This window comes from Diceros bicornis, chromosome 20 (assembly GCF_020826845.1).
Source record: "Diceros bicornis minor isolate mBicDic1 chromosome 20, mDicBic1.mat.cur, whole genome shotgun sequence".
Taxonomy (NCBI): domain Eukaryota; kingdom Metazoa; phylum Chordata; class Mammalia; order Perissodactyla; family Rhinocerotidae; genus Diceros; species Diceros bicornis.
Window position 1 is genome coordinate 6,611,650 of NC_080759.1, and position 19,794 is coordinate 6,631,443.

Here is a 19,794-nt window from a genome sequence, read left to right on the forward strand (position 1 = left end):
GCCTCAGGTGACCCACACCTGACACAGGTGAGGGAGCCCAGAGCAGATGGTCCTGGCACAGGAACATGGCCCCCAGGTGGGTCACACGCCGGTTGGCAGGGCATCAACAATGGGCCCTGCACGTGGGCCATGCGGTCCTGGCCGATCACGTAGGCCTTTGGCTCTCACTGGTGAGGGAAATGACCGTGACTCTTTTTTATTTTTAATATATATTTTACACATACCAAAAAGATTCCAGAATCCACTCGTGGGTTATAATACACACATGCACGCACACTGAGTGTGGCTACAGTGACAGGAAAATTCCAGGGCCCCTGATGGCCCCTCACCCTCCTTCCCCTGGGTCATCACAGCCTCAACAACGTGCACGTTTGCCTGCGTGTGACCTTCACACGGAAGCAGTCCCCGCAGCCCTGTGGCAGAGGGCCTGGGTCACCACCTTCCCCTCCCTCCATTCTCCCCCTTCTCCCCCTGGTTTCCCCTCCCATGCTTGCCCTACACTCTCCCCTGCACTCTCTCGCAGGGCTTCATTTTCTGGTCCTCACACTCTCCTCTCCCAGTCTCTTCTCTACCCTCCCCCCCCCCCCATCACCTTCCCTTTCAGCGGTGACTCCTCCTCTCTTTCGGGTCTCTTCCTTCTCCCCCTAACTTCTCTCCTCCAGCCCCACTGTGGCTTTTCCCCTCGCCCTTGGTCCATTTCCCCCCTTTCCTCCTCTCTGCACTTCTAACTTCCCACACGGACACGCAGGAAGCCGCCTGCGAAACCACTGGAATCCTGTTTGTAAAAAGCGACCTGTCCCTTTATTTGTTCAGAAGATTGCCCCTCCCTCTGTTGTCAAACTGGGCACACGACCTCCGGGAACTCTGGGAACAATGGCCGTGGGACCCTCTGCCACCCGGCCCAAGACAGTTTCCAGGCCGAAGCTGAGGGTCCAAGGGAGCCATGGCTCAGGCACTGTGGTAAAGGGACGGGCACAGCGGGGACTCCCAGGCCTGCCTTGCACCTGGGGACACTGAGGCACAAGCGGAGGGGGCGCCCGTGTCCCATAGGCGGCTAGGAGCCCGCCAGGTGCTGGTGGAAGTAGAGGCCGAAGAGACTGGAGAGCAGCTGGCAGGCGGCGGTCCACCAGATGAGGAAGGCGAGGACGCCGCGGAGGAAGAGGGGCGTGAGCAGGCTGCTCAGGGCCCCGGCGATCCGGGCCGCAGTCTGCTGGGCCTCGTCCTCCCAGGGGCCGACCGGGCCATCGCTGCCCGTGGATGGGGCGGGAGACAGCGGGGTGACCCGGCCCAGGCCCCAGGAGTAGCCACCTGCGGGAGGAGTATGGTAGGGGGAGACATGGGTGGAGGCACAAGCGGGGTGGGCCTCCCGGACTCCCAGCAGAGCTGACTTTCCTCTGCCCGGCCCCATTCCCGGCCCCGCCCCCACCTAAGTCCCGCCCCACCCGTGGGCCCGCCCCTGCTCTATCTCCAGGCCCCGCCCTCACCCAAGCCCCGGCTCCGCCTCCGCCCCGCCCCGCCCCGCCCTGACCGCTCCTCCTCACCCAGCGTCTTGAGCAGCAGCGTGCAGTTGAGCGTGAGGATGAGCGGCGTCAGGTACTGCAGACTCACCACTGTCACGTAGCAGTAGACCCGCACCACCTGGTGGGCAGGTAGCAGTGGCTGCAGCAGGGCACCTTCCGGTCTCCGGGTGACCCCACGCCCGAGGGACCCAGAGCCCCGCCCTGAGCTCCCGGTTCCCTCCCTGCCCGGGGCGCCCGTACTCGCCGCTGGATCTCGCGGGCCTCGATGCGGCCGGCCTCCCGCCGCAGCTGCTCCACACGGGCCTTGGCCAGGCACAGGTAAGCCTGCAGGTGGGGCCGGGTCACCGCCAGCCGCAGCAGACACAGAGCCACCAGCACCCAGAGGCGCAGCGAGTCGAAGGCCGCGTCGGACAACCTGCCCGGAGTGAGGGGCGAGGGCGCTAGCGAAGCTACCCCCCGCCCCCGCCGCCAGGGATTTTCCTCCAGGACCCAAGGCTCCTCCTTGAGCTTTGGAGACTGGAGTACAAACAGAGGTCCCCAGCCGCCCTCCTTCCCAGCCCCACCCCCATACTCACAGGGAGTAGGGTGTACCCCCAAAAGGTGCCTGGTGCAGGAAGTCCCGTGCAATGGGCTTGGTCCAGAGCCACAGGACAAACAGAGGGGACAGGAAGCTGGTGTGCAGGAGGAACCTGGGGGCAAGGGAGCAGAGTGGTGAGGCCTAGGCACCCACCATCTCCCTAGCCTCTCCCTTAGGCTCCCTAACCCCCACCCATCAGGCCCCCAACATAACTGCAGCATGGGCTGGTCTTCTGACATGGTCAGGGCATCCCGGTGGGTCTGGGCCAGCCGCAGGCCTGGGAAGGTGAGGAAGGCACCCAGCATGGAGCCCACGACCGCTAGCCCCACACGGATGGCCAGTTTGGCCAGAGGGAGCCTGGGAAGAAGAGAAGAGTCAGGCAGTCCCAGGCCTGTCAGCACCCTACCTGCAGGACGCAGCCTGCCCCTGCTCCCCCTCCCTTCCCAGGACTCACACCCAGTCCCAGCCCTGCATCTTCAGAAGTGGCTCCAAGTTCTGGGTCATGCTGGCCAGGCCTGGGGAAGACAAGGAGAGGGCAGTGTTCAGTAGGCCCCTGGGGCCTCAGAGCCTACTCTGTCCCTTCAGACATCCTTTTGCTCTCAGGTAGGAACACACCAGTGGCAGCCAGGCCCTGTGCCAGGCATGAGGACAACTGTGCTCTGGTTGTGTGTGTCTCTTTTCAAAGAACAGGAGAATGCACCAGGCCGACACCCTCAATTGGACTGGGAGACATGGGGTCGGGGGGCGGCACTGAGTCTGAGCTTCCTGGATTATACCAGGAATCTGCAGGGACATGAAGGTCTCCTGTAGGAGAAAACCAAAGCCCTAGAAAGAATCCTCGGTTCAGGCCCCCAGATTTCCCACAAAGTAAAAGTAAATCAACACAACCAAAATCACCAAACACGCAAGGAAACAAATCACCATAAAGGAGAGTCAGCAGAAAAAAATAATAGACAAGTTTAGACCCCAAGGACTTCAGAAATTGGCATTACCAATTATGTGTGAAATGATTGAGGAAAATAAAAGCTGGAATCACAGAACGGGTGACATGCGACTACCTCAGATAACTGGATGGGTTTGCAAAGGAACCAATTAAGCTCTTCTAAAGGAAAAATATAATTACTGAAATGATATGTTATTAAACAGCATATTAGAAACAGCCAAAGGAGGAATTAATGAATTGGATCTGAAGAAATCAGTCAGATTCCAACTCAGAAAGACAAAGTGGGAAATATGAAGAGAGATTAAGAGGTAAGGAGGATAGAAGAGAAAGTCCAGCATAGGTCAGATCAGAACCCGGAGAGAGGGGAGAAGGAAGGAGAGGCGCTATCAAAAGAGAATGGTGGAGAAGTCTGCAGAATGGTGGCACACGCAAAGTACAGCAAACCAGGTAAATACAAAGGAACCATACCTAGACACACTGTGGTGACACTGCAGAGAACCAAAACAAAGAGACCAAAAAGCAGCCAGGGAGCTAAGACAGACCATGACCTATAAAGGAAGGACAATTAGGCTGGCAGGCAACGCCAACAGCAATAACCAAAAAGGAACAAATAGAAAGCGAAAAAGTAAGATGATAGATACAAGGCCAAACATGTTAGTAATCACAATAAATGTAAGCAGATTAAACTTTGAAATTAAACAATACAGACTGCGAGACTTGATTGAAAATATCCAGCTATCTGTGTTTTAAAGGAGACATACCTCAACATAAGGTCACTGGAAGGTTGAAAGAAATTAGATGTTAAAAAGATATGACAAATACTAATCAAAAGAAAGCTGGACAGGCTATATTAATACCAGATAAACTAGACTAAAACAGAAATATTATTAGAAGGGGTCAATACATCATGATAAAATGGCTGATTCACCAGGAAGATGTTCTAAATCTAAATTTGTAAACTTGTAAACACCTTGTCAATTAGCCTCAAAATATACAAAGAAAACACTAACAGAACAACCGGGAGAAATTAAGAGCTCCACCATCCCAAAGGGAGATTAACCCTTTAATGGCTGACAAAAAGTTAGGAAAGATGAGATTTGAATTTATTGACATATAGAGGCGGGGAATATATGTTCTTCAAGAACATGGGGGCCAGCCCAGTGGCGTAGCGGTTAAGTTCACGCACTCCACTTTGGCGCTGTGGGGTTCGCAGGTTCCGATCCGGGCACGGACTGATGCACCACTTGTCAAGCCATGCTGTGGCAGCATCCCATATATAAAAGTAGGGGAAGATGGGCACAGATGTTAGCCCAGGGCCAATCTTCCTCAGCACAAAGAGGAAGATTGGCAATGGATGTTAGCTCAGGGTTGATGTTCCTCACACACACAAAAAAGAACATGTGGAATAGTCACAAAAACTGATCACATTCTAGGCCATAAGGCAAGTCTTACCAAATATTAAAGAATTTATTGCATATAGACTGTCTTCTGTAACCACGGTGCAATTAAGCTAGAAATAAATAAGAACTTTTTTAAGGTTCTCCATTTGAAGTTTTTAAAACGCTTATTTAATGATTCATAAGTTGAAGAAATCACAACAGAAACTTTAAAATACCTATAAATGAATGAAAATGAAAATACAAGGCAAAACTTGTGGGGTACACAAAAGTGGAACTTAATAAAATATTTATAGCCTCAAATGCTATAAATGAAATAGAAGAGGCTGAAAATTAATGAGCTAAGTAGCCAACTAAGAAATTGGATACAAGAAAAGGAAGCCGACCAGGGTGCTGCTCTAAAATCCAGAGATCCCAGCCACACAAAAGGAGAAGGATCGGAAAAGATGAAAGAAAACCAAAACGATTCCACGATTCACTAAAGATGCAATTGCTTAGCAAGGTTATTCCATGGAAGACACTCAATGTGATGTCGACCTCATAACACAAAAGTGAACTTCCAGGAGTTTAAGGGTTTGTGTGAACAGCAAAACTTGAAATATTGTGGAAGAAAATACAGAATGTCTTTCTGATTGTAGGGAAGGGAAGGGAATTTCTTCAAGACAAAAATCAACTAAAATAACAAACTTCTCTTCATCAAAAGGCGCCAGAGGTGATGGCTGTAACTATGGCTCAGCCAAAAAAAAAAAAAAAAAATGTGTGGTGCATGTGTGTGCAGAGAGAAAATAATGCAAAGGTGGTCAAATGAATCTAGGTCAAGGGCATATGAGGGTTCATTAGTGGATTCTTCCAACTTCTCCGTAGGTTTGAAATTTTTCAAAATGAAACATTTGGGAATTTTGTTTTAAAGAAAAAACAACACAAAGAAAGTGAAAAGACACACCACAAATTGGGAATTTAATCAATTCCAACATACACATTTTTTCCCACACATTTTAACTTTTCTAAAATTGGGATACATATGACAATTGATAGCATGCAATAGTTTAAGTGACCACATTTTTTATCTTTTTTCAGTGGTTCATGAAATAACGGTGTGTCAGATTTGATAGAAGGAAGTATGTGCAACACATGTAACAAAGGATCAGTATCCAGAATATATAAAGAAACCTTACAAATAAACAACAAAAAAAAGACATATAGCCCCAGAAAAACTTCACAACATTGGACTTGGCAATGATTTCTTGGATATGACACCAAAGGCAAAGGCAACAAATAAGAAATAGACAAATTGGAACCATAGAAAAGATCAATGAAACAAAGAGCTCGTTCTTTGAGAAGATAAACAAAATTGACAAGCCTTTAGCCAGACTCACTAAGAAAAAAAGAGAGAAGGCTCAAATAAATAAAATTAGACAGGAAAGAGGAGAAATTACAACGGATACCACAGAAATACCAAGGATTATAAGAGAATAATATGAAAAACTATATGCCAACAAATTAGACAATCTAGAAGAAATGGATAAATTCTTAGACTCACACAACCTCCCAAAACTGAATCAAGAAGAAATCTTGAGAATCTGAATAGACCAATCACAACTAAAGAGATTGAAACAGTAATTAAAAACCTCCCAAAAATAAAAGTCCAGGACCAGATGGCTTCTCTGGAGAATTTTACCAAACATTCAAAGAAGATTTAATACCTATCCTTCTCAAACTATTCCAAAAATTAGAGGAAGATGGAATACTTCCTAACTCATTCTATGAGGCCAGCATCACCCTGATACCAAAGCCAGACAAGACAATACAAAGAAGGAAAATTACAGACCAATCACTGATGAACATAGATGCAAAAATCCTCAACAAAATATTGGCAAACCAAATACAGCAATACATTAAAAAGATCACACACCATGATCAAGTGGGATTTATACCAGGGACACAGCGATGGTTCAACATCCACAAATCAATCAATGTGATATACCATATTAACAGAATGAGGAATAAAAACCACATGATCATCTCAGTAGATGCAGAGGAGGCATTTGACAAGATCCACCATCCATTTATGATAAAAACTCTCAACAAAATGGGTATAGAAGGAAAGTACCTCAAGAGAATAAAGACCATATATGACAAACCCACAGCCAACATCATACTCAATGGCGAAAAACAAAGCCATCCCTCTGAGAACAGGAACAAGACGAGGGTGCCCACTCTCACCACTCCTGTTCAACATAGTACTGGAGGTTTTGGCCAGAGCAATTAGGCAAGAAAAGGAATAAAAGGAAGAAGAAGTGACACTCTCGCTGTTTGCAGATGACATGACCTTATATATAGAAAACCCTAAAGAATCCATCAGAAAACTATTAGAAATAATCAACAACTACAGCAAAGTTGCAGGGTACAAAATCAACTTACAAAAATCAGTTGCACTTCTATGCTCTAATAATGAACTAACAGAAAGAGAACTCAAGAAGACAATCCCATTCACAATTGCAACAAAAAAGAATAAAATATCTGGGAATAAATTTAGCCAAGGAGGTGAAGGACCTATGCAATGAAAACTATGAGACACTATTGAAAGAAGTCAATGATGACATAAAGAAATGGGAAGATGGGGCCGGCCCCGTGGCTTAGCGGTTAAGTGCGCGCGCTCCGCTGCTGGTGGCCTGGGTTCAGATCCCAGGCGCGCACGATGCACTGCTTGTCAGGCCATGCTGTGGCGGCGTCCCATATAAACTGGAGGAAGATAGGTACAAATGTTAGCCCAGGGCCGGTCTTCCTCAGCAAAAAAGAGGAGGATTGGCATGGATGTTAGCTCAGGGCTGATATTCCTCACCAAAAAAAAAAAAAAAGGAAATGGAAAGATATCCCATGCACATAGATTGGAAGAATAAACATAATTAAAATGTCCATGCTACCTAAAGCAATCTACAGATTCAATGCAATCCCAATCAGAATCCCAATGACATTCTTCACGGAAATAGAACAAAGAATACTAAAATTCATATGGGGCAACAAAAGACCCCAGATAGCTAAAGCAATCCTGAGAAAAAAGAACAAAGCTGGAGGCATTACGACCCCTGACTTCAAAATATACTATAAAGGTATAATAATTAAAACAGCATGGTACTGGTACAAAAACAGACACACAGATCAGTGGAACAGAATTAGAAGCCCAGAAATAAAACCACACATCTACGGACAGCTAATCTTCGACAAAGGAGCCAAGGACATACAATGGAGAAAGGAAAGTCTCTTCAATAAACGGTGCTGGGAAAACTGGACAGCCACTTGCAAAAGAATGAAAGTAGACTATTTTCTTTCACCATACACGAAAATTAACTCAAAATGGATCAAAGACTTGAAGGCAAGACCTGAAACTATAAAACTCCTGGAAGAAAACATAGGCAGTACACTTTTTGACATCAGTCATAGAGAGATCTTCTCGAATTCCATGTCTACTCGGACGAGGGAAACAAAAGAAAAACTAAACAAGTGGGACTTCATCAGACTAAAGAGCTTCTGCAAGACAAAGGAAACCAGGATCAAAATGAAAAGACAACCCACCAGCGGGGAGAAAGTATTTGCAAATCATATATCTGACAAGGGGTTAATCTCCATAATATATAAAGAACTCACACAACTGAACAACAAAAAAACAAACAACCCGATCAAAAAATGGGCAGAGGATATGAACCGACACTTTTCCCAGAAGATATACAGATGGCCAATAGGCAAGTGAAAAGATGTTGAGCATCACTAATCATCAGGGAAATGCAAATCAAAACTACACTAAGATATCACCTTACACCCATTACAATGGCTATAATCACCAAGACAACAATAACAAATGTTGGAGAGGTTGTGGAGAAAAGGGAACCCTCATACAATGCTGGTGGGACTGCAAACTGGTGCAGCCTCTATGGAAAACAGTATGGAGATTCTTCAAAAAATGAAAAATAGAAATACCTTATGATCCAGCTATCCCACTACTGGGAATTTATCCAAAGAACGTGAAATCTACAATCCAAGGAGGCTTAGGCACCCCTATGTTCATTGCAGCATTATTCACTATAGCCAAGATGTGGAAGCAACCCAAGTGTCCCTCGACAGATGAATGGATAAAGAAGATGTGGTATATATACACAATGGAATACTACTCAGCCGTAAAAAAAGACAAAATCTTCCCATTTGCAACAACACGGATGGACCTGGAGGGTATTACATTAAGCGAAATAAGCCAGACAGAGAAAGACAAACACTGCATGATTTCACTCATATGTGGAAGAGAAACTAACACACGGACAGAGAGAACAGTTTGGTGGTTACCAGGGGGAAGGGGTTGGGGGGGTGGGCACAAGGGGTGAAGGGACACATTTATATGGTGACTGACAAATAATAATGTACAACTAAAATTACACAATGTTATAAACTATTATGACATCAATAAAAAATATACAAATTGGACCTCATGAAAATTAAAAATTTTTGTGTATCGGGGCTGGCCCAGTGGCGCAAGCGGTTAAGTGCACGCGCTCCACTGCAGCGGCCCTGGGTTCACCAGTTTGGATCCCGGGCGCACACCGATGCACCGCTTGGCAAGCCATGCTGTGGCGGCGTCCTATATAAAGTGGAGGAAGATGCGCACGGATGTTAGCCCAGGGCCAGTCTTCCTCAGCAAAAAAAAAAAGAAGAAGAAGATTGGCAGATGTTAGCACAGGGCTGATCTTCCTCAGGAAAAAAAAATTATGCATCAAAAGATACTATAAATGGAGTAAAAAGGCAACCCATAGAATGAGAGAAAATATTTTCAAATCATATATCTGATAAGGGATTAATATGCAGTATATATACAGAAGTCCTAAAACTCAACAACAAAAAAACAAACGACCCAATTCAAAAATGGGGAAAGGTCTTGAATAGACATTTCCCCAAAGAAAACATATAAATGGTCAACAAGCACATTAAAAGATGCTCAACATTACTAATCATTAGGGAAATGCAAATCAAAACTACGAGATACCATCACACCCATTAGGATGGCTATTCTTAAAAAACAACAACAACAGAAAATAGCAAATGTTGGTGAGGACATGGAAAAGTTAGAATCCTTGTACGTGGGTTGTGGGAATGTAAAATGGTACAGCTGCTGTGGAAAACAGTTTGTTGGTTCCTCAAAAAATTAAACGTAGGATTACCCCATGATCCAGCAATTCCACTTCTGGGTGTATAAAAAGATTGAAAGCAGGGACTTGAAGAGATCTTTGTATGTCCATGTTCATAGCAACATTTTTTACAATAGCTAAAACATGGAAGCAATGTAACTGTCCATCCACACATGAGTGGATAAGCAAGATGCAGCATATCCATACAGTGGAATATTATTCAGCCTTAAAAAGGAAGGAAATTCTGACACATGCTACAGCATGGATGCACCTTGAGGACATTATGCCAAGTGAAAGAAGGCAAACACAAAAAGACACATACTGTGTGATTCCACTTATGTGAGGTCCCTAGAGGAGTCAGATTCACAGAGACAGAAAGGAATGGTGGGTGCCAGGGGCTGGGGGAAGGGGAGGGGAGTTAGTGTTTAGCGGGACAGAGTTGCAGTTTTGCGAGATGAAAAGAGATCTGGAGGTGGATGGTGGTGATGGCTGCACAACAATGTGAATACACTTAATGCCACTGAACTGTGCACTTAAAAATGGCTAAGATGGGGGCCGGCCCCTCCGCTGCTAGCGGCCCGGGTTCGGATCCCGGGCGCGCACCGATGCACCACTTCTCTGGCCATGCTGAGGCCGCATCCCACATACAGCAACTAGAAGGATGTGCAACTATGACCTACAACTATCTACTGGGGCTTTGGGGAAAAAAGGAGGAGGATTGGCAATATATGTTAGCTCAGAGCCAGTCTTCCTCAGCAAAAAGAGGAGGATTAGCACGGATGTTAGCTCAGGGCTGATCTTCCTCACACACACAAAAAAAATGGTTAAGATGGGGAGTTGGCCCATGGCCTAGTGGTTAAGTTCTGCGCACTCCACCTCGGTGGCCCAGGTTTGTTTCCGGGTGCAGACCTATACCACTCGTCAGTGGCCATGTTGTGGCAGCGTCCCACACACAAAATAGAGGAAGACTGGTGCAGATGTTAGGGCAAATCTTCCTCAAGCAAAAAAAAAAAAAAAAAAAAAAGTTAAGATGGTAAATTTTATGTGTATTTTACCACAATAAAAAATTTAAAAAAAAAGACGTTCAGCCCAAAAGAAAAATGGACAACAATGTGAACCAGCTTTTCACAGGAGAAGAACTGTGAATCATGAATAAACAGGAAGAGACGCTCAGCCTCCTAGGCAACCAGAGAGATGCATATTAAGACCACAGAAGGCATCGTTTCACACCACTAGCCTGGCAAAAATCAAGCACTTTCCACCGATTTCAATTCATTTAAACCTTACTGTTCCCCTGGGAGGTCGGTGCAGTCACTACCTGACCTGACAAGCAGGGAGGCTGAGGCAGGGAGTTGTTGTGGCCTTGCCCAGGCTCACCCTGGGCGTGGCCGGGACTCAGTGGGCAGCCTGAGCCCAGCGTCCAGGCTCTGGAGCCCAGGCCGCACGGCTGGTGGCCATGCTGGGAGAACTGCTCTGAAAAACACTGAGCACCATCTTGTAATTTTGTGTGTGTGTGTGAGCAAGATCAGCCCTGAGCTAACATCCGAAGCCAATCCTCCTCTTTTTTTTGCTGAGGAAGATTGGCCCTGGGCTAACATCTGTGCCTATCTTCCTCTACTTTATATGGGACGCCGCCACAGCACAGCTTGACAAGCAGTGCGTCGGTGCACGCCCGGGATCTGAACCTGTGAACCCCAGGCTGCCGCAGCGGAGCATGCGCACTTAACCACTTACGCCACCGGGCCGACCCCTGAGCACCATCTTATAAAGGTGAACATGACCCCACGGTCCCCGAATCCTGTGCCCAAAAGAAATACCTGCAGGCACGTACAAGGAAACACATACAAGGTGTTCCCTATGGCCTGTGAAAAAGCTAAAAGCGGGAAACCACCTAAACGTCCATCATCGGGAGAATGGACAAATACAGATGATAACATCATACATCAGAGATGAGAGATGAACCGAAGGCCCCCAGGCCCACACAGCCTAGTTTTGGAAACAGTATCAGAGACAGAAAAGCACAAGCTGGCAGACCACACACTGCAAAAGTGAATGATTAATTCTTTAGGGGCAGAAACATCTGAGATGAAACTGTTTTTTTAAAGGTAAAGGAATTTCTGCCTCTCTCACAAAATTTGAGAGACTGGTTGGTGATGGGAGTAGGGGAGGAAGGCAGTGGGATTGGGAAGGAGCACCAGTGACATGCAGGAGTGTTGGGAATGTTCTAGTTCTTTTATTTGAGAGACAGGTTATTATTTTGCTTTGTAATTTACATACATATGTTCTTTTATATATATAAAACATTATATAATTTTAAAAATTGAAAGGTGGGGAGAATTGGAAAAGATAAACTCTAGGAGTTGGCAGAGTCATGTGGGCCATGGTGAGGATTTTGGTCTTTATCCAAAGACCACTGGAGTCTGGTGTCAGGCAGAGTAGTGATGTGATCCAAATTATGTTTTTAAAAGATAATTCAAGGAACAGAGAAAGTCAAAAGAAAAATGGTAAACTAAAAAATTATTTGTAGGGCCGGCCCCGTGGCTTGGCAGTTGGGTGCGCGCGCTCCGCTGCTGGCGGCCTGGGTTCGGATCCTGGGCGCGCACCAATGCACCGCTTGTCCGGCCATGCTGGGGCCACATCCCACGTACAGCAACTAGAAGGATGTGCAGCTATGACATACAACTATCTACTGGGGCTTTGCGGGGAAAATAAAAAAATTAAAAAAAATATTTGCAACTCCTATCACATACAAAGGTTACTTTCCTTAATATATAAAGAGCTCCTACAAATCAATAAAAGGGTCAACAACCCAGTAGAAAACTGGGCAAAATAACAGATCTTTTCTGAAAGGGAGATAGAAATGGCTCTTCAACATATGAAAAGATGCTCAACCTCACTTATATTTTTACCCATCAGATCAGCCAAGACAGAAAAAGTCTGAGAAAACACGTTGAAGAGGGTGTGGGGAAATAAGCATCTTCATACATCTTTTCCTGAAGGGCAATGTGCCACATTATCAAAATTACAAATGCACTTTCTTGCACAGGGCCACATGCACAAGGCTGTTCCCATACAAGATTGTTGTATAACAACATGGTTTTGTGCAACAACATTTAATAACAAAAGACTTAGATGTCAATGAATAGGGGCCTGGTTAAATAAAGATAGAACATCCATAAAATGAAACACCACGTAGCTGTTACAAAAAAACAACACTGTATGTAGTGTCAAGGGACAACTTCCAATATTTATTGTTTTTAAAAGAAAAGGACAAGGTGTAGAGCCATATATGCTACTGATTTATGTGAATAAAGGAAAGTGGTACCCTAGGTTCCCTCTGGGGAGGAGAACCAGTGTGGAAGGGTGATTTTTACTCTTTATTCTTTGTCCTCTTGTACTTTATGAATTTTATACCATTTACCTATTTCCTCCCCAAATTAAATTAGAATAGGTAAATATTAAGTCACTGTGGCTGCTGGGTAGGCAACAACTGGAGGGAACAGAAGTGCCCATGTGAAGAGCTACAGTGCCAGCGTCCATCAGAGACAGTGAGACGGGGTGTCCTCTCGTCCCCAAACCCCAAGGGGGTGCCCAGGGTGGCAAGCACCCATGGAGACTGCTCGGGCCCCAGGAGTCCCCTCCTTCACCTACTATGTGCCAGTGGAACAAGCCACTTAAACCCCAGCCTGGACAGCTTACATGAGGGAGTGATGGAGGTGTAACCTCATGCCCCCCACTGCACGTACCTGGCTCCAGGCCGAGCTCGAGGGTCTCCTCCCGCACCACCTGCACCAGCATGGCCAGGAGCAGGAAGAGGAAGGCGAAGGTGAGGCAGACGGAGCGCTCGCCCCCCTCCTCCGCACTGAAGTACAGCCGGGTTACTGTCAGGAACACCTTGCTGGGGACAGGGCTAAGGAGGCCTCGAGCACAGGTAGTGCCCCTCCCCCATTCCACCACTCCCCGCCAGTCATCCCTCAACTCCAGAACACAAACACCAGAGCTTGGGTTTGGAGACCCAGGGAGCAGGGGAGTGATGAAGGAGAAGAGTGAGACGCTGAACAAGCCCAGGACACAAGGTCCAGGGCTGCTCATGCCTGTGTCAGTGGCGTGGGGGTGTGCCTGGGCCTGGCCTCCAGCTTGGCTCATCACATTACCTGTGGCCACTTAGAAATGGCCACCAAGTCTGTCTCCCAGTGGTCCCGCCTCCTTGCCCACCTAGTCTTCTGGTGGCATTCACAGCAGGTGAATTTCCTCTTCCTCTGAGAAGCTATCAGATACAGGGGCTGTATCTGAAAGTCTGCCCTGAAAGAGACCCATGGGGCTTTCCGGAACCAGTGTGGGTATCAAGATAGGCTTCCCTTCTTCACAAGCTCATTTCAGGACATTTTCTCTGACTGGGGTCCTCAGTCAGAGAAAATGGGTTTGCCTCTGCTCTCCATGCAGCTTAATAAAAAAATTACGGAGTGGGCCTTCTCTTTTCCCGCCTCTGCGTCTGGGCTGGCCTGGTGACCTGCTTGGACCAAGAGGATGGACAGGGATAGGTGTGGGCTGACTTTGGGCAAAGCCCCAGGAGGCCGGCAGAGGCCGCTCTTCCTTCTGGCCTTTCAGCTCCTGCAGTGAGGAAGCTGGGGCTAGCCTGCGGGATGGCCAGGATGGCTGGACCTCATGGAATGGAAGGAGACTTGCTGACCCAGCTGAGCCCAGCCCAAAGCCAGAGCCAGTCCAACAGCGGCTGCTTTACCCCACCGAGTTTTGGGGAGGTTTGTGACACAGCAGTCAATAACTGATATAGCAGTTTGGGGGGGGTCCAGTTCCCACATGCCTCCCACCAGCCCTACCCAAGGAACCTGGAGGAAGGATACATGGAGAAGGCCACGGTGAGCAGGCACCAGAACACGGCGATGTTGGTCTCCTTGGCCGGGCACAGCACATAGTAGTAGGCCTCTGTGAAGAAGTACACGCCGCCGGAGTACACGGCGAAGTCCACGAACCACTGGTACTCCAGGAAGAAGCGCAGGACTGCGGGGACACGCCGCTCAGCCGCGGCCGCCCGCCCAGGACGCTCCCATCCCACCCGGCGTGGGCCAAGAGGGGAGTTGGGGACCCAGTGGGCTTGTTACCGAGGGCATCGACGGCCGTGAGGGGGCAGGTCTCCAGCTGGAAAGGGGCGTCTCGGGGCACAGACAACGGCTTCTCCTCACCGTAGCCATTGGCCCACCTGGTGGGGAAGGTGTCAGAGCAGTATCCTCCGTTCCTCCCCTTCCCAGTCACCCACAGCAGCCCATCCCACCCCAGCACCCTCAGAGCACAGAAGGAGCTGGCCCGGGAGGTACCTTCTCCCCCAGCCTGGGTCTCCTCTGCACACCAGGGTGCCGGCATCACCCGCCCACAGGGCTGGCCCAGAGCACTTCCAATAAGCATCAGATGCTGGCTGGAGGCACTCAATGAGTGCCGATGACCATCTCCTCCTGGGGCACCCCGACTCTCCCCTGTGCCCAGAGCTGGCAGGGCAGGCCTTGTGCTGCCGCCCCCCACCCTGCCCAGGGCGGAGCCGTTCACCAAAGGCTGGGGCTCACTCACCGCTCCTTCCTGCCTCTGGGCCTCTGTTTCCCCACCAGGGCCCGAAGCTCTTCCTCTGATGGGTGCTTGTATCGAAAGAGACTGAGGGCAAAGATGGGCAGTCAGGAAAGCTCGGGCACAGGGGGATCAAGGCAGTGGACCCCCAAACCCGGGACTAGAGTCAGAGGTAGGGCTGGCCCTGAAACGCCATACGGACAGGACGGGCAGGGGCCACTGAAGGCCCGGAAGGTGGCCTGGGCTGGCTAGGCGAGTGCAGCGGGCATCCTGGACACCCCTGAATCTGCTGGCTAACTCTCCTGGTGGAGCAGGTGTGTGCGTTGTCCTGAGGAGAGAGTTCAGTTCCCACCAGATCTCAGGAAGCCTCCAAGACCCAAACAGGGACCAAAGCATTGCGGGAAAGCGCTGGTAGGGAGAGTAGGGTGGAAGGGGGTTGGGTTACAGGAAGGCAGAGAAGTAGGGGAAACAATTGCTCTTTCGAGGGAGGGGACGGTCTCACGGGTCTACAGCTGTCAAAACTGACCCAATTGTGCACTTCAAATATTTGCAGTTTATTATACACCAATTACATCTCAATAAAGTTGTTTAAAAAAACAATTAAGGGGCCGCCCAGGCGGCGCAAGCGGTTAAGTGCGCGCGCTCCGCTGCGGCGGCAAGGGGTTTGCTGGCTCGGATCCCGGGCGAGCACCAACGCACTGCTGGTCAAGCCATGCTGTGGCGGCGGCCCACATAAAGTGGAGGAAGGTGGGCATGGATGTTAGCCCAGGGCCAGTCTTCCTCAGCAAAAAGAGGAGGATTGGCATGGATGTTAGCTCAGGGCTGATTTTCCTCACCAAAAAAACACACAAAAAACAAAAAACAATTAAAACGCCGTGCGGGGGGGGGGGGGCTGCGGGGGGGGGGGGGCTGCGGGCGGCGCAGAGGGGGCGGGGCTCGGCGGGGCTCCTCCCACCGCCCGGGGAGGGTGCGTGGCTCACCTGCCATTGCAGAGCAGCCAGCGCGCGAAGGAGCAGTGCGGCGCCAGCCTATGCATGAGGGTAGCAGTGAGCAAGGTCACCACCAGCTGCACTCCGAGGACCGCCTGGAGGGAGGGGACATGAAGGGCAGTGCCTGCCAGGCGGTCACAAGCTCACTCCTTCGGAACCCCGGCTATTTATAGAGACACTGGAGCCAGGTGGGGGAGGGAGGGCCCTCCCAGGCTCCAGCTGCATCTTGGCGAAGGGGCCTGGGGTGAGCTCAGACCCAGCCCTGAGCCCCTGCTGAGCGCGGATCCCCACCACCACCTCGACCTCGCTGGGGTGTGGGGTGGCGGAGAGCACGCGCTGGAGCAGAGACTGGTGTTCGGTTCGGGCTTTTACTATGGATTTCGGGTTTTAATCTTCCTGAGCCTCGGTTTCCTCATCTGGAAATGGGGTGCTTCCTATTCTGTTTCCTGTACTCTCATGACCACCTTGCCGACGGACCAGGAGCCTGGCACACCCAGTGAAAGCAGCTCTTCTCCCACAGTCCCACCCACGCACCAACTGTGTCTCCAGTGAGCTTCTAGCTTCAACCTTCACCCTGGTGGCCGGGTCCCCCAAAGACTTTCCTGTCTTTAATTATCCCTGAAGGCTCCATCACCCTCTCTTCCTCTCCCTCCCTTTGTAATCAACCTCCATGGAAAGCGTCTATTTCTGGCCACTACCTGTTTCAGCATAAAGACTTACACATTTGAGTGGGATGACTTTTTTTTAATTAGGAATTTTCTCACCAAGTTCTATGTAAGAACCTTTTTTTTTTTTTTTTGTGAGGACGATTAGCCCCGAGTTAACCTCCATGCCCATCTTCCTCTACTTTATATGTGACGGCGCCACAGCATGGCTTGATAAGCTGTGCACAAGTCCGAGCCTGGGATCCGAACCCGTGAACCTCGGGCCAACCAAGCGGAGCACACGAACCCTACCACTATGCCACCGGGCCAGCCCCCTGTAACAACCTTTTCAACAATTCATAACACGTTTTCACATACCTACTTTAAAACGTTTTAGAAGAAATGTTTTTGGTAATCAGTCTGAAGCTGAAGCTGGGTTTGCCTGCTTGAATGCAGTAAATATCCAATTGCTATCAGTAATTATGTAATTATGTAAAATTATGTGCTCAGGAGAGCTGTCTACTAGTATTATGGTATTATAATTAACAACTAAAATGAAATAAAGATTAATATTAAAATTAATTATTAAAATTATCTTTTAATCAGGCAAAAATAAGCTAACTTTAATGGGAGAAACTCTGGTGTGATGAAAATCCGGCCTAGCACTGTAATGAGAAATCCACCCTTAAAATAACCCACTAATAGGATATTTTTTCTATGCCTGTCACTTGTAAACTGAGACTAGAATGTTTTTTCAATGATGAGGTTGTGACGCCATCTTTCTAGTCTCACTAGTCTCCTAGTCTCACTGCTCACCTCCCCCACCCCCAAGTGCAGACTGGCTAGCGGGCACTAATGACCGGGGGCATGTGAACGGGCACGGTCGGTGGGCCCCCACAAGCCCAGAGGGCCGGGCCTCTTCGAGGCCTGCCGTTCCTCCTAGGACCCCTCTTCAGCTCCTCGGGCGCCCCTCCAGCGCCTCCCACTAGCCCCTCCCACTAGCCCCTCTCCAAACTTCAGAGCCTCGGGCGCCTCTGCCTGTTTTTCCTCCCTTTGTGGCCTCTCCCCTGTGACCCCATCCTCTGCCAGGGTTTTAACCACCGACTCGGCCCAGCACGACCCCAACACAGAGGCACCTCCAGCCCAGACCTCTCTGCCGAGCCGGCAGACCGTGGCTCCTCCAGGCCCTTCCTGGGTGGCCCCCGCAACCGCCCATCATCCCGTGGACACAGCGCAGCAGGCGGCCCAGGCCCTTCCACACATCTTACAGTCAACGCGCAACTCCGCTCCGCAGCCCTCAAGGCCCGGAGGACTCAGCTCAAGACCATCCCGCCTCACTGGCCGGCTCTGCCCCGAGCCCTCCCTGCGTCCAACCACTCGGTTCTTAGAGGCCCTCCCACCCCCCCCCCGCCCCGGCTCTCCATCGCTGACCCGTCATCCTCCCACACCTTCCAGGGAGGGGACCCGTAGTTCAAACTGCGGTCCCAGCACCTAGGACAGGAAGGACAGAAGAAATGAGAGAGGGAGAGAGAGAGGGAGGGAGCGAAGGGGGAAAAGAAGGAAGGATAGAAGAAGGAGGAGGGAAGGGAAGGAGGGAAGAAAGGCACCCATCTCTCCACCTAAGGCTCCAGAGGTCCGTCCAGGCATGTTTCTCATGTCCTGCCCCCCAGCAACCTCGGTCTTGGGGTCCACGCTCTGCAGATCTCCAAAGATATTCTGGAGCCTCCCATCAGGCCACGTCCCTCCCCCTGCTCAAAGCCTTTCCCTGGATCTCGGACCCGAGAATCTGAGAATCATGCTAACTCACATCAGTGCGACTTTCCTCCATCCTGTTCCCGAGAGCCCTTCCCTCCTCACCCACAGCGTCCTGCGCCCCTGCCGGTAACGACCCTCACTTTCAACCACCCCTCCATCAACCCTCTTCCTTCAGGCCCACCGCCAACGCCCCTCCTCGGGGACCCCTCGCCCAGGCAGGGTCAGGCCGCCATCCGGGCCCCTCCAGCCTGTCCCTCCCTCTGCCCAGTCTGAACCCCTTCGGGTCTGGGGGTCCCCAACCTCGCCCCGCACCAGCCTGCCCCCTAGGGGCTGGGCTAAGTTGGAAGACCTGACTCAACGGGTTGCACCCGGAGCCGCGTGAGGGTTCCAACAAGCCGTCTGCAATTCCGGGACCCTCGCCCTCTCTGAGCCACTTCGATCCCTGGGCCTGGTGCCTCCTCTCAGTGCTCCCTGGCCCGTCCACGCACCCCGATACCGCAGGGACCCCCGATGGACCACGCTTCCTCAGGACTCTCGTCCCCAGATCTCCCTCGTGGGGCCCGAAAGTGCTCGAGCCCCAGTCCCGTGCGCGGGGCCACCACCCCTGGGCAGGACTCCAGGCCCTAGAGGGTCCCCAGAAACTTGCCAGAGCCCCAGAACGCTCAGAGGGTTCCAGTCCCCGCAGCACGACCCCCGCCCCATCATAGGTCCCGGAGCGAGACTCTGACGCGAGAGAGGGACACGCGGCCCTCAGCGTGACTCCGAGTCTCTCTGAGCCTCCAATCCCTACAAAGGGACCCTCGTCCCGTCGGTATCTCCCTGGACGCCCTCGGCGGGACCTCTAGCCCCTCAGGGACCCCCCACCCTGCGGTCTCCGGCTCACCATGTCGCGGCCCGGAGCGCGGTGAGCGAACCACTGGCCCGGGGCTCGGGGAGCTCGTAGAACTCGACCAATCAGAGCCGACCCTGATCTGACAAACAGCCTGAGCGACCAATCATCAGGCTTGGATAAGTCACGAGGTACAAGGTCGCTCGCTTTGCATGCCGGAAGTTGTAGTTCGAAGACTCTCAACAAGCTCACATCACAGTTGAGTCAGGACTGTCTCTGGGACCCCTGCGTGGCCGCCCTCTCCAAGTCTCAGTCTCCTCGCCTGCACCTGTCTTTTTTTTTTAATTTTTTATTTATTTATTTTTCCCCCCAAAGCCCCAGTAGATAGTTGTATG

The 19,794-nt window shown here is 50.2% G+C and overlaps 1 protein-coding gene across 5 annotated transcripts; it reads right to left on the minus strand.

Moving 5' to 3' along the window:
• Positions 1-773: 773 nt before the first annotated feature.
• Positions 774-19,645, minus strand: TMEM161A (transmembrane protein 161A). Of its 5 annotated transcripts, none has more exons than XM_058563844.1 (12): positions 19,454-19,645; positions 16,163-16,266; positions 15,189-15,269; positions 14,729-14,826; positions 14,471-14,552; positions 13,355-13,506; positions 2,552-2,612; positions 2,311-2,454; positions 2,096-2,209; positions 1,761-1,935; positions 1,542-1,638; positions 973-1,308 (listed from the first exon to the last, which is right to left on the minus strand). In XM_058563844.1, exons 1-12 carry the CDS (start codon positions 19,454-19,456, stop codon positions 1,055-1,057), a joined length of 1,365 nt encoding a protein of 454 aa, XP_058419827.1. In that variant the 5' UTR covers positions 19,457-19,645; the 3' UTR covers positions 973-1,054. The 5 variants fall into 5 exon arrangements, with proteins under 5 accessions (XP_058419823.1, XP_058419826.1, XP_058419824.1 ...); XM_058563842.1 differs by having other exon boundaries at positions 14,471-14,627; XM_058563840.1 differs by lacking the exon at positions 19,454-19,645 and having other exon boundaries at positions 774-1,308; positions 2,554-2,612; positions 14,471-14,627; positions 16,163-17,764.
• Between the last annotated feature and the right edge of the window lie 149 nt (positions 19,646-19,794).

What these genes read in the sequence shown, in the direction of transcription:
- TMEM161A (XM_058563840.1), bottom strand. Translation starts at nt 16,218, where the DNA reads ATGCATAGGCTGGCGCCGCACTGCTCCTTCGCGCGCTGGCTGCTCTGC. An exon ending in CACGGCCGTCGATGCCCTCG is followed by an intron (nt 14,628 to 14,728) that starts GTAACAAGCCCA and finishes GTGTCCCCGCAG; the next exon opens with TCCTGCGCTTCTTCCTGGAG. An exon ending in AGATGCAGGGCTGGGACTGG is followed by an intron (nt 2,455 to 2,553) that starts GTGTGAGTCCTG and finishes TCTTCTTCCCAG; the next exon opens with GCTCCCTCTGGCCAAACTGG.